At 45.4% G+C, this 13,688-nt stretch overlaps 1 protein-coding gene across 1 annotated transcript in view; it reads right to left on the bottom strand.

Moving 5' to 3' along the window:
• The window catches only part of lamc3 (laminin, gamma 3), a 152,447-nt gene that overhangs the window by 61,863 nt on the left and 76,896 nt on the right, over window positions 1-13,688 (bottom strand). Inside the window, exon 10 of the mRNA XM_085464129.1 lies at window positions 13,221-13,419. Within this exon, the coding sequence (XP_085320255.1) occupies window positions 13,221-13,419 (199 nt within the window). The remainder of the gene's footprint in view (window positions 1-13,220; window positions 13,420-13,688) is intronic.

The raw sequence follows: 13,688 nt of genomic DNA on the forward strand, positions 1-13,688 counted from the left end.
CCTCTCTTCCGTGCCCCCCGACTATCACGATCTCCAGCAGGTGTTCAGTAAAGATGAGGCGCTCTCACTCCCGCCTCACCGTCCATATGACTGTGCTATCGATCTGCTCCCGGGTGCATCGCTGCCCTCTAGCAGATTATACAACCTGTCTCGCCCCGAAAGAGAAACCATGGAGAATTACATCCAGGAGTCGCTAACTGCAGGACGTATTAGGCCGTCATCCTCTCCCGTGGCTGCGGGTTTTTTCTTCGTGGGAAAGAAAGACGGGACGCTCCGCCCGTGCATCGATTACAGGGGGCTGAATGACGTCACCGTCAAAAACAAATATCCCCTCCCACTCATTAGTTCTATTTTTAACTCACTCCAGGGAGCTACGGTCTTCACCAAACTAGATCTGCGGAACGCCTACCACCTGGTACGGATACGTGAAGGCGATGAGTGGAAGACCGCCTTCAATACTCCACTAGGGCATTTTGAATATCTAGTGATGCCGTTCGGGTTAACGAACGCCCCGGCGGTTTTTCAAGCCCTAGTCAACGACGTGTTACGGGATTTCCTGAACGTGTTTGTTTTTGTTTACCTGGATGATATTTTGATTTTCTCCAAGACGCTCGAGGACCATCGCATCCATGTGAGGAGCGTGCTACAACGGCTGCTCGAAAATAGACTGTACGTAAAAGCGGAAAAGCGTGAGTTCCACGCCTCATCCATTTCCTTCTTGGGCTACATCCTCGCTGGTGGGCAGGTGAAGACCGACCCGGTGAAGATCAAAGCAATATTGGAATGGCCGGTTCCGGAGACACGAAAGAAGCTTCAGAGCTTCTTGGGGTTTGCGAATTTTTATCGCCGTTTCATTCGAAACTACAGCCAGGTGGCCGCGCCTCTCACCCAACTCACCTCACCCAAGGTGTCTTTCACATGGTCCCCTGAGGCCCACGCAGCCTTCGCTAAATTGAAGCGATTATTCACGTCCACACCCATTCTGACCCATCCTGACTCTTCTAAACAGTTTGTTGTTGAGGTCGACGCATCTGATGCGGGAGTCGGGGCGGTTCTTTCCCAGCGGTCTGGGCCCCTGAACAAACTCCGGCCGTGCGCCTTTTTCTCACGCCGACTCACCCCCGCGGAGAGGAATTACGACATCGGCGACAGGGAACTCCTAGCGGTAAAACTCGCATTGGAGGAATGGCGTCACTGGCTGGAGGGGACCGAACAGCCCTTCGTTATATGGACGGATCATAAAAATCTACTGTACCTTAGAACCGCCAAGAGGTTAAATCCCCGTCAAGCTCGCTGGTCCCTATTCTTCGCCCGCTTCAACTTCACACTCTCCTATCGTCCCGGGTCACGAAACATCAAACCCGATGCGCTCTCCCGTCTGTATTCCCCCGACAGCGAGGCGCGCCCCCCCCCCCCGCCACCATCCTGCCTGCCTCCTGCGTGGTGGGTGCTCTCACCTGGGAGATTGAGGAGACCATTCGCCAAGCGCTCCCGGGGGACCCTGACCCAGGGACTGGACCGCCAGGACGGCGCTTCGTTCCCGCCGCCGCCCGGGGAGCAGTCATCCACTGGATCCACACAGCACGATTCGCGTGCCACCCGGGCGTGAGCAGAATGGCGCGCCTCCTCAGCAGACACTTCTGGTGGAAATCGCTACTACGGGACGTGAGGGACTACGTGTCTGCCTGTGCCGTCTGCGCTCGTAATAAATCATCCACGAAACATCCCATGGGCCAGCTCCACCCACTCACTACTCCCCACCGGCCCTGGTCTCACATCTCGCTCGACTTTGTTACCGGTCTCCCCACCTCTTCTGGAAAATGTGTCATCCTCACCGTTGTGGATCGGTTTTCTAAGGCCGCCCACTTCGTCCCGCTAGCCAAGCTGCCCTCGGCTGCTGAGACTGCCCAAGCGTTAGTCACGGAAGTCTTCAGGCTCCACGGAATTCCCCTGGACATTGTCTCCGATCGCGGTCCCCAGTTCACCTCACAAGTGTGGAGGACCTTCTGCTCCATTCTCGGCGCCAAGGTCAGTTTGAGTTCCGGTTTCCACCCGCAATCCAATGGGCAAACTGAACGCCTTAATCAGGAGCTGGAGACTATGCTGAGGTGCGTAGCCAGTCAAAACCCCTCCTCCTGGGTTACTTACCTGCCCTGGGTGGAGTACGCCCACAATACTCACACCTCGTCCTCCACCGGCTTCTCTCCTTTCGAAGCGTCCCTCGGGTATCAGCCTCCGCTCTTCCCGGAAGAGGACCTGTCCCTCTCCGTCCCGTCGGCCCCTCATCACCTCCGGCGCTGCCAACGTGTGTGGCGCTGCGCTCGCCGCGCCCTCCTGCGCGCAAAGGAACGACAGGCGCACTACGCCGATCGTCGCCGCGCCCCAGCCCCTGACTACCAGCCGGGACAGAAGGTTTGGTTGGCTGCTGGGAACATCCCGCTCCGGGGCACGTCCCGCAAACTGGCTCCCCGTTTCATCGGGCCGTACGAAGTGGACCGAGTCATCAACCCGGTGGCAGTCAGGCTCCGGCTTCCGGCCTCTCGGCGTGTGCATCCCACGTTCCATGTATCTCAACTTAAGCCGGTCCGCCTCAGCCCCCTGTGCCCTCCTTCCGAGCCCCCTCCTCCCGCCCGGCTCGTCGGCGGCCATCCGGCCTATGCGGTCCGGCGGATCCTGGATGCGCGCGGGCGCGGGCGCGGCTGGCAGTATCTTGTTGATTGGGAGGGGTATGGCCCCGAGGACCGCCTCTGGGTCCCGCGCTCCTTCATTCTGGACCCTCGTCTCATCTCTGCTTTCCGTGCTTCTCTCCGCAGGCGGGGTCCCGGCCGGTCGCCTGGGGGCGACCCTTGAGGGGGGGTACTGTCATGGTCCGCGGCCCGGCGTCCGGGGTGCTGCTGGGATGTCCACGCCCACGAGCATGGCTGCTAACCCCACACCTGCATCCCATCCCAGGCGATCACCAGGTGGACTATTTAATCCTGCCCTACCCGCTGCTCCACGCCAGTCCGTAGTCGCCTCTCAGCGATCACAACTCGGCGTGTTTTTGTTTTCGAGCCACCTGCCTGTCCACCTGTCCGCCTGAGATTTGGTTCACATTCAGCTTCGCCGTCTCGACCCCTTTTGGAGCTCCACCCCCCTCTGGTTCACTCGGCCCGGCTAGCACCGTGAGACGCACACTCCACCTTCCCTCGTATGCTGCCTTTTTTCCGCACCCCAGTAAACTGTCTCTCTTTTTGTTTTACAGCCTCTCACAGCCCCGCTCTCGGCGTTCCCTGTGCGGTCCCTCGGTTTCTTCTGGTTTCATACGTTGTTTTTCTGGCTACCCTCACGGGACACCTTTAGTTGCAATAAAAATTACTTTCTTTATTCGCTCCTACCCTAGTGTGTGTGTTCTGCTACTGGGTCCTGCCTGCGCTCGGAACTTCGGTTCATGACATTTGTATTTTGTATTCAAAAGTGAAACACACCTAATTACCATCCTTACCAGCCTAACAACATAGAAATTAGAGTGGATACAGATTTTAGATGAAGCAAACAGCAGCACAAAAACAGAAACTATGTCATGAATGTAAATATGCAGTCAAAGCGACATGATTATACACACAGTACACTAATACAGATACCTGTTTTTCCTTTTATGCTACCGTTGCCTTAGCAGAAATAAATTCTCTCTGCTTTCCCCCTTACCTAAAACTTCAGTATCTCTGTAATGGGTATCTCTGCTTTTACCCACCACACCAATGCCAACAACACTGTTCTGTCCTTTGTCAGATTCAGTTTTCCACCATCAGAGAGAACACTGCACAAGTACTGACTCCTGCGTAGACTGTCAACATCCATAGTGAGATTCTAGACAAGCACAAGCAACGTCTGCGCACAGCCTCAAATGCAACCACAGCCTAATACTCCAGGTTAACACTGCACAACATCCATCAAATCAGCCTTTTCCTCTCTGAGGAACCTGGACAGCTCTTTGCTCATGCTCTAATCATCTCCAATTTGAACCACTGCAGCTTCCCTTCTAGCAAAGTACAGCTTACTCAGAATGTTGTAACCTACTGTAGCTTATTTCAGGTTCTTCAAAATGAAACCTTGCCTCATTTGGATGTTTTTTTTTTCAATGGGTGCCAATACACAACTTAATATTGCTACTGACACTGTAAGAGTGTGATCCCGATGGAGGCACTGCAGGACTGTTTTGAGCTAACAGAATAGAACATGGTCTGTGGAGTACAATCAGAGGACAAAGCAGAGTCCCCCAGCTATATAACATTGTATTTTTTTTTATGTGGACCCTTCAATTTCATTAAACGGTTAGCTGTTTTCTTTGCTTCACTTTAAACAAGCACTGGGAAACAAAGGAAATGAAATCCCGTCTTAGGGTAGAAAAGGGGTTTGAGGGCTGACAATAGGGAGGAAGTTAAGCTGGTCTGTTAGTGCTGAGAAGGAGAATAAAAGATTGATACAAAGGGACATAATTGAAGACAAACTACAACAAAACAGTGTGCAGGAGGTGTGGAGTGGGATGAGGATTACTTGGTACAAGATGGCAGGCCAAATGGGGAAAGTGAATAAAAATAGAGTGAATAACTTAAGCCCAGTATTGAAGAGGTTCATTGTGGAGACCAGGCTGCTTACACCTACTACCCCGGGTTGACAGGCCTAATTAGTACAACAATGTGACTGATTACAACGCTGCTTCCCTGCCAGGGTTCACCTTTACAGTCTCCGGTCATTCAGACTCCAGAGTTGCAGCTTTACTGAGAAGGGCAAGAATGAATCCGGGTAGAACTGCAGGAAGTCTAATGCTAGATAAAAGATCCGATTAAGGATTTCAGCCTGTGAATATATAGCTGAGGGTCAGTGTCATCGAAAAATGTTGGTTTTTTTTGATGATACCAGAAGATGGAAAGGCAGCTCATGAGCAGTGACACGAAGCTGCTTTTTTAGGATGGAGTGACGTATACTTTAAGAGTCTGCCTTTTTAGTATGCTGGAGAGGCAGACACTGAACAGCCAGAGAATCCAGAGAATAGAGTTCAGGATATGTTCATATTTCTTTGTCTGTATCATCATATAATATGCTATAATACTCATATACCCATAGTTTAAAAAAACCCCAACAACATTTGTTTCTGCCCCTTGTTCCTGTCTGCAGTGGCTGTATCGAGGCCACTCCTTAACTTGATTTCAAGCTAAGTGATGAAGGACAAAATCTGCTGTCAGCTTCAAAGTGATGGCAGTGGTTTCTTGTGGATGTTTCGGGCTTTGGTTACCTTGATAAGCCTCCAATGTATTTATGTCAGTAAACAGTGTCCTGCACTCTCATTGGTTGTCTATTGAATCACATGCCTGGAAATGAAGAAACTTTTTCCTGTCCAGTGTTTATTTTGTCCATAGCAGCTTGAATCAACAAATGTCATTCCGTTTGTCTGGTCTCTCATTACGATGTCACAGCGAATCACTTCTAGTGTGAACACAGCTGAATTATAAAGTTAATTCACTTTAATGTAATTTAAGAGTGCATTATTGCACAGAAAATGGACTTTATTAATTTATAGTGCATAGAAATTCTCTTATTGAGGGATCTGATCTTTTCTTCCAGTAGGTACAGGAGGAAAGATAGAGCAGGAGTATAACTTCTAATATATATTTATACTGACACAAACATACTGGACTCATTTAGAAGAAAGAAATCCTCTCATTATCATCATCGGGACTTGTTTACAAAAACAAAAACAGCTGAGGGTCTTAATGCAGTAAAGAGAAACTGCAGGCTGGCACAAGACAACTCAATCAGCGCGTAGTCTCAGTTTCCAAACGGAGATGCTAATCAAGAACACAAATGATTACAACTGACATACACACAGAATATTATAATCTAATAGAGCAACTTCAAGAAAACAAAACAGCAGACTGCTGCAATGTAAACACCATCAGCTCTGTGCGGCAGGAACTGCGAAGCAGCTTGATTTTGATTGCCGCCATCTTCATCACAACATCCAACCTGTGATTGCTGCAGTGTTCAAAAAGTTGGTGCGTCCCTCAAATTGCAATATGAATCACCTGCCTGCAAGATCTACACATTAGAAAGATTTACCATAAGACGCATCAATGCATAAAACCGCTCTGTAAGTTTATGTTTATCTCTATATTTCTCTGCATGTAAATGTGATCTGATTGCTACAAGACATAATGTGCCTCCACATGTAGTTGTGGGAGGCTACAGTATAAATTATAGAGTAGCTTAGTAAGTGAAACTACTCAAACATTAAAACTGCAGCTGTTAACAGCAAAGGGTTGCAGTGGGTCAGAGATGCATTAACTCACACACTCATAGCGTCATAAAAAATATAGGAAAAGTATTTCATTCAAACCTAACTTTGCCATTAACGAAACTCTCTGCACATACAAACTCACACTTTCATTTCCCTCAGTAAACTGTCCAACCATCAAATCTTTACACTTCCGAATGATGAGAATAGAACTGTGACTTCACACTTGTCTGTACCTACACAGCACATTCTGGGCATGTTATCTATAGTTAAATTTAGCTCCATTTTGAGTTGATATACCAAGCGTCCTCTAGTTTCACCAACAGCTTCAATATTTTTGTTAATCTGTATGACCTGCTGTGATTTTTTTCTGATTTTCTGTCACATTAGCTGTCACAATAGCGGCTGCTCATATTAAACGAGATTTAATAATGAGGTCTTCAAATGTGCATGAAATCTATGCGAGCCGAAAGCTTAGGCGTTACCCTGCTTTTAGTGCTCGATTCTTCCTTCTCTCTCTTTGGTTTGATTGATGTCAAATGGAGAGGAATGGATTTTCTTGCATGGTAAACACAGACACAGAAAGAGCTTTGGGTCTGAGAGCTTGAAACTTGAAAAATATTTTCCACTGCTGTGCTCGGGAGTACACTGCAAATAGGATTTCCACTTGTTTTGGTTGTTTAGGATAGCTATATTTGTTTGACTTTTTCAAAGAAAGTACTACAGAAATGACCAACAACAGCCAAAAGCCAACAGTTTTGTTTCTTCCACTTCACTCTTTCATCAACAGAGCCCATAATGAAGCTGTAGCTTTTTCTTTCTTTCTTTTTTGTTGTTTGAAATTTAAATGAGACATTTTAATCACAATACAGACAGTAAGAAAAGCTTAGTGTTACATTATGGTCTTGTGAATTTTTCCATAGTTTTCAGCTTCAAACACGTGTGTGAGTGTGAGCATACTATATGTTGGGTCTCACAGACCTGTTTATATTGCAGTGTGTATGTATGTTGTCATATGGTCCTTGGAATCAGTGCTTTGTCAGTAAAGGGCTTTTGTATCTTTTAACAAAATATTAATATTCATTCATATTAAAAATTAATATTAACACTTTGAATATCCATCCATCCATTCGCTTATCCTTTTCAGGGTCGCGAGGGGGCGCTGGAGCCTATCCCAGCTGTCATAGGGCGAGAGGCGGGGTACACCCTGGACAGGTCGCCAGTCTGTCGCAGGGCCAACACACAGAGACAGACAACCATTCGCACTCACATTCACTCACACATTCACACCTAGTGGCAATTTGGATTATCCGATTAACCTATCCCCACAAGCTGCATGTCTTTGGATGGTGGGAGGAAGCCGGAGTACCCGGAGGGAACCCACGCAAACATGGGGAGAACATGCAAACTCCACACAGAAGGACCCCGGCCTGATGGTGGAAATGAACTCAGGACCTTCTTGCTGTGCGGCAACAGTGCTAACCACCGTGCCACCCACTTTGAATATAAATTACAAAATGAAGTTTTGGAAGACTGCCTGTGCCCATACACCCATTCCACTTCACACCTCTTCCTGGTCTCTGTCATCCAGCCAATATTGCAATTTGTTTGGCTATAACTGATAGGATACGTGACATCTTCACTCTCCCGCAGTCTTCAAACTGTTCATCTGTAGATAGAATTTAGTGCTCGAATCATGTCTGAAGTAGAAGGTAAGACCCCTCTCTAAACCAATCCTTTCCTGTCCTTTCTCAGGTACCTGCCTGACCCAGACCATAGCGTAGCTGCTGAATGTGAATCCAGAGGCTCATCAGTTTAATCTGTGTTCATGCCCACATGTCTTTGAATTGTGAGACAATTCTTTTTTTGTTTGCTGTCTGTATAGGCATTGAAACTAGTAAAGAAGAAAATGAAAATGAAGAGATTTTTATTTATTTTTTGTGCATTTGTTTGTTGTGTCTCCTGCTAATTCACTATCAGATTGTTATGTCACTGCAAATGTGCAATCAATTAATGTGTTAAGTGATGTGTTTTATTTTTATTGTTATTAGGAAAGTCCACTGTCAGTTTTCACATCTGTCTTGAGCTGACAAAGTGTAGTATTTGGTAGTAATTGGCATGAATATTTTTGGTATTATGTGTAGTATTTCTAAAACAAATTTGTGGAACTATCAGTTTATTTTCCTCACTGCTTTTTGTGTTGTGTAACTGCTCTCAGTGGAATTCACTGTTTATTTACCTTTTTTTTTTGCCTGTCCCATTTGGATCTTTAGCCATCAGAATTGCTGTCTGAAGGCCAAGAAAGATGCCAAGCGGATTTACTTTACCAAGTGGATCATCATGGCCTTGCCATATTGGTGCATATGATTGACCTTTATTATAATTATGTATTTATTTGATTTTCGGTTGTTACAAACGGGCAGACATGACTGGGGGACAGGACAGGGAGAAAGAATCAAATAAAGAGAGGGAGAGAAAGAAAAATAGAGGGGAGAAGAGATGGTGAGAAAGGTGGGACGAAAAAAAAGAAAAACAAACAAAACACCTGGATCACCTGTATGGAAATAAAAAAAAGAGCAACATAATAAATACAACACCATCACAATAAACTAGCTAACAGTAGATACTAAATATTACATGCTATTGTGCATCACGCAAGATCAACAGCGCACAATGTTCTTTGAGGTAGCAGCCAAGAAAGGTGTAGTTTGTGTCTGTGAACACCTGTGTGTACACCTGTGTGGATCAGCATGCTTGTATTCAAAAGGTTTCTCCATGTAACAATCTGCTAGGGAGTGTGGGGAGCCATAGCCCCGTCCCCCAGGGCAAGAAGCAGGTATGGAGGAGATCCAGGTACCCCCGCCCCCAGAGGGGCAAACCGTACTCGGACCCAGGAGATGTAACCCTTCTCTCTGGGGTGGAGGAAAGCAGACCACCTTGTTGTCTGCAGTAGCAGGGAGGCCCTGCATCCCAGACCCCAATCTGACAGCCAGCACCTCCTCCCAGCCCCGACGGTTAACAGAACGGTGAAGACCCCAAACCTCCCTCTGCCTGCTCATATGTAGTGTTACTGCGTGCTGTTCTAAAGTGCATTTAAAACCCAGGAGGGCATGGTGCTTCCTGCCAGAGAGCAGCACAGTTCCTCCCGAAAAAGCTGTAGCTTTAGATAGGTTCATGCTAAAAGACAAAGCTGTTCCATCTATAAAGGGAAATGTTAAAGAGTTGGAACTGCAAGCTGCAAGTAACATTTCACTGAAATCTTTGTACTTCATTAGACAAAATGGTTTTCTGTGAAGGGAATGCTTGTATTGTGTTCTTTATAATTCTTTGAAGTATTTAAATTAGTTTATTTTTTTTACAAGACTATTTTAGAAGTCTGAAATTGATTAATGGTTGCAAGTAACCTCCGGTGGATGAGATCTTCCTTGACTTCCTTAAGGCTTAACATGCTTTGGAGCTGAAAAGAAAAGGAACCAGAGGATAGATTCCAGCTTCAGGAACATCGCACTCCTCAGCCACTCCTCAGAACATCACATGCTGGAAAGTCTATGCCAGCGTACTGGAGATAAGAGTTCTTCCAATAGTCAAACTTTGGATCCAGGAAAAACAATGCGATTTTCATTCTGGTCCTGGAATGCTGGACCAGCTCATTATCCCTTTAAGAATATTCAAGGATTCGTGATAGCTTGCCAGCTAGTCTACATGTGATTTATGGACCTGGAGTATGTTCCTTTGGGTGTGGTTGTGATTCTTTGGGTTCACTGAGCAATAACCTCCAGTTTGCACTGGGAAATATGCAACTCCCCAGTGGCTGGGATGAGAATTAACATCTTCGAGTCCTGTTTTTCAGCTGGAAAAAAGTGGAGTGCTCACTTTGGGTTGTGAACAATTTGCTGCTACAGGTGTTGGAGGTTAGGCATAGCACCTGCAGTCATGGGGATGCTGTACAAGTCTGCTGTGATGAAGAGACAGCTAAGTGTGAAAGCAAAGCTGCCAGTTTACCAGTAAGTAGTGGTGCAACAATATCTCACGGTTCGGATCGGATCACGGTTTTAAGTCACGGATCGGATCAATTTTTGGATCAGCAAAAAAAGAAAAAATTTTAACATTTACCTATTAACTTATTTAAGTATTTTTTGCCTATTAAAGACATTCAACTCAAGACTCATTCCACGCAATTATATAAAAACAAATTAAGGGCAATATAGGGCAGTACAGGGCTTTGTATCTACCACTCCTCTGTGATATAATGAGCTGTCATGGTCACGTAGCTTTCCGTTGACCTGGAGGTCCACCCATTTGTAGTTGGGCAACAGAAGATGCCTGGGACAGTTCAGCCACAACTTTAAACTTTTCCTGCTCATACATGCTGGATGTGCAACGGGATATCATAGCGTGGCTCAAGCACATTCATCATAGTTTAAACCCCTTGTTTTGCACAACGGAATACGGCCTCCCGTCTGCAGCTAAACACCCCAGTAGCTTTTGTAATAGCTTTAGCCCGGTCGGACTGGGCAGCAAAGGGCTGTTTAAATGCCGCAAACTCCTCTGCTCCTCCACTTGGACCACCAGCGCCGGCCATAACTATCACTTGACAGACTGACCACGCGCACCATACACAGACTTTTCTTTTTCTTCTTTTTCGAATCTTCGGATCACGTGCGTGCCAAACCGTGGAGTAGGATCGGTTCAGATTACGGATCAACTGTGATCCGTTGCACCACTACCAGTAAGTCTACACTCTGACCCTCATCAAAGCCAGTTTAGCTGGTTCTGCATTTTACTGGGATGCCCCCTGAAAGGCAAAGTTTTCCAAGTACATTCTACCAAGAGGAGGCCACAGGACAACCCAGAGCACACTGGAGAGTCTACATCTCTGGCTGACTTGCAAACACCTTGGAGGTCTAGGTGTCTCTGCTGACCCATACCCAGATAAGTGATGGATGGATGGATGGATGGATGGATGGATAAACGTGACTAATAGTGATGTGAAATTTACTTCATTGGTGAAGTTTCAAGTGGAAAGAAGTGGAGTCCCAGGATAAATGTATATAGGTGGAAGAAAGCATAAGAGGCTCCCTTCAAAAAGGAGTCAAGACAGTACAATATAAACGCATGTATGAGTGGAGATAAATGCTTTAAACTACTTCCACACAATTTCAAGATGGTTTCTTACTTCAGTTTATGAGATTTACTTCTACTGTTAAGTCATTATGGTGGCAGGCTTCAGTATCATGACTCAAGCCTTACTTTACAGCTTGTGAAAATATATATGTTTTTTCCTGTTCTGGGATCATCACTTGCTCATATCCAAATACTGTGGAAATTGTAAATCATCTGATACTTATATATTGCTTTTCTACTCAATTTGAGCACTCAAACTGACTTCCATCACAAGTCTTTTTCATCCAATCGCACACATTCATACAGCACTTCTATTTTCTATTCAAACAGTATCAATATGTGGCAAAAAAGGAAAAAAAGAAGGATGCATACCAGTATACCAGTCCTTCACATGAACGGAGGACTCAGGGATCAATCCAAGCACCTGAGCTACAGTGTTTAGGTTTCACTTAGGTTTACGTCTCTGATATTTATGTGACCATTTTCATATACTGTTTTTATTTGCTCCTTCAACAGACCAATTTTCTTCTTGGAAATCAATAATGTTTTTCATCCACTAGCTGTGTGTGGAAGCCTGTATCTAATTTCAAGCCTTGGTGTTGGCACGTGAGGCTGCAAAGGGACCACTACTGTCTGCATACACGCTCTACCTCCAGGCTATAGACACACCCTACACTCCATCCAGTGCTCTGCAAGCTGTCGCTATAATCCACTTAGCTCTCCTTTCCATGCTACGACCTGGTCATCCTTCCAGCCCGACCCCCCTTCTCTGCCTCCTTGAGCTTAATAGTGGAGTGACCTCCCTACTCCAGCCAGAACATCCGACTTTTACAAGTTTCTTCTATTAAAGAAATACCTCATATGCCCTCTCTTTCCACTCGATAAATTCTCAAGGCTTTTCTATTTTTGTGGACTAACGTCCCCTTTTTCCACAAGATTCTGCCTTACTTTATAGTTTTTAATTGTTTAACTCTTTGATTTCTTTCCAATGATTTTAGACCAAAATAACACTCATCTATAATTGACTGAGACAGGACTCTTCCAGACACTAAACCAAGGCACAATGTACATTTCAATTCCTTTAATTTTAAATATGTTTATATCGTCTATCCTGTAAAATAGTCAGATGTCTATTCATATTAATGTACAGAATTCACCTGCTTGCTGCTACTACTGCACATTCACCCAATGTATATACTATACTATACATATATATATATATATATATATATATATATATATATATATATATATATATATATATATATATATAATGTTCTTCCTCTACAGCCCCCCCAATTTTTTTGCACATGTCGAGGAGCGTGTCAGGCTACATTTCACTGTGTGTTATACTTGTATAACTATGCATGTGACAAATAAAGAACCTTGAACCTTGAACCTTTTGACCCCAATAGAATTACTATCAGTATCACTTTTGTGAATTTTGGATGCATTTTCTCTGCTCCACATATTACATGTCACTGCAGGTAAGACCATCTGCTATATGTATAAAATGTAAAAATGGAAACGCAACGTGTGCCAGATCTACATGACAGCCAGCGCATGAGGTAGCTGGCTCATCACCGCGTTCATATCCTGACACTCTGCTGGGACGGTGACAGCAAAGTCAACGTGGGTGAGCTGTAATCGGTACTGAATAGGATATACTCTTGTGACTCAGGCGACAGGGAGATGCACAGATTCAAAGCAAAACAAACATATCAACATACAAGCTAAGACTTTGATATTTTCTAGAGGGACAAAAAACTAGAACACATTCAAACACTCAAAAATTATGAAACCTCTCAGTGTGGTCTTGTACCTGATGGTGAAAGAGTGCCGTGGTGTGAGGCCAGGGTGACAACCAAGCACTGGTTGGGATGAAAGGTCAGCAGACAGAGTGATTCCAGAGCCCTCGAGGACCAGGGCGATGTGGTCGGGCAGCAGCTCGGGGGTCTCAGAGGCAAAGGTGATGAAGAGAAGCTGGCCATAGCTGTAGACTTTGTGACCCAGGAATTTCACTAGAGTGGTAAGGGCAGATGTTAGAAAGATGCATGGATGGAGTTTTATTACTGGAGTCTGAGTCAGCTCTGTGCCATCAATGTAGTAAATATAGAGCTAAACTTTTGTGTATAAGCATGGTGTTTTTGGAAGTAGGATTAATTGTTTTTGTGCTTTTCAAAGAATCTGCCAGTTCCTTTCACTTTGAGTTGATGTGTGTGTTCATGAGGGCAGTGGAGTACAAGCTTTTTGAGATCATGTGGAGCACTGCAGGAATCTGCGTGTAATT

The sequence above is a fragment of the Copadichromis virginalis genome, linkage group LG7 (assembly GCF_057382275.1).
Source record: "Copadichromis virginalis isolate Kocher_CV1m ecotype Utaka linkage group LG7, C_Virginalis_male_GT1.1, whole genome shotgun sequence".
In the NCBI taxonomy this organism is placed as follows: domain Eukaryota; kingdom Metazoa; phylum Chordata; class Actinopteri; order Cichliformes; family Cichlidae; genus Copadichromis; species Copadichromis virginalis.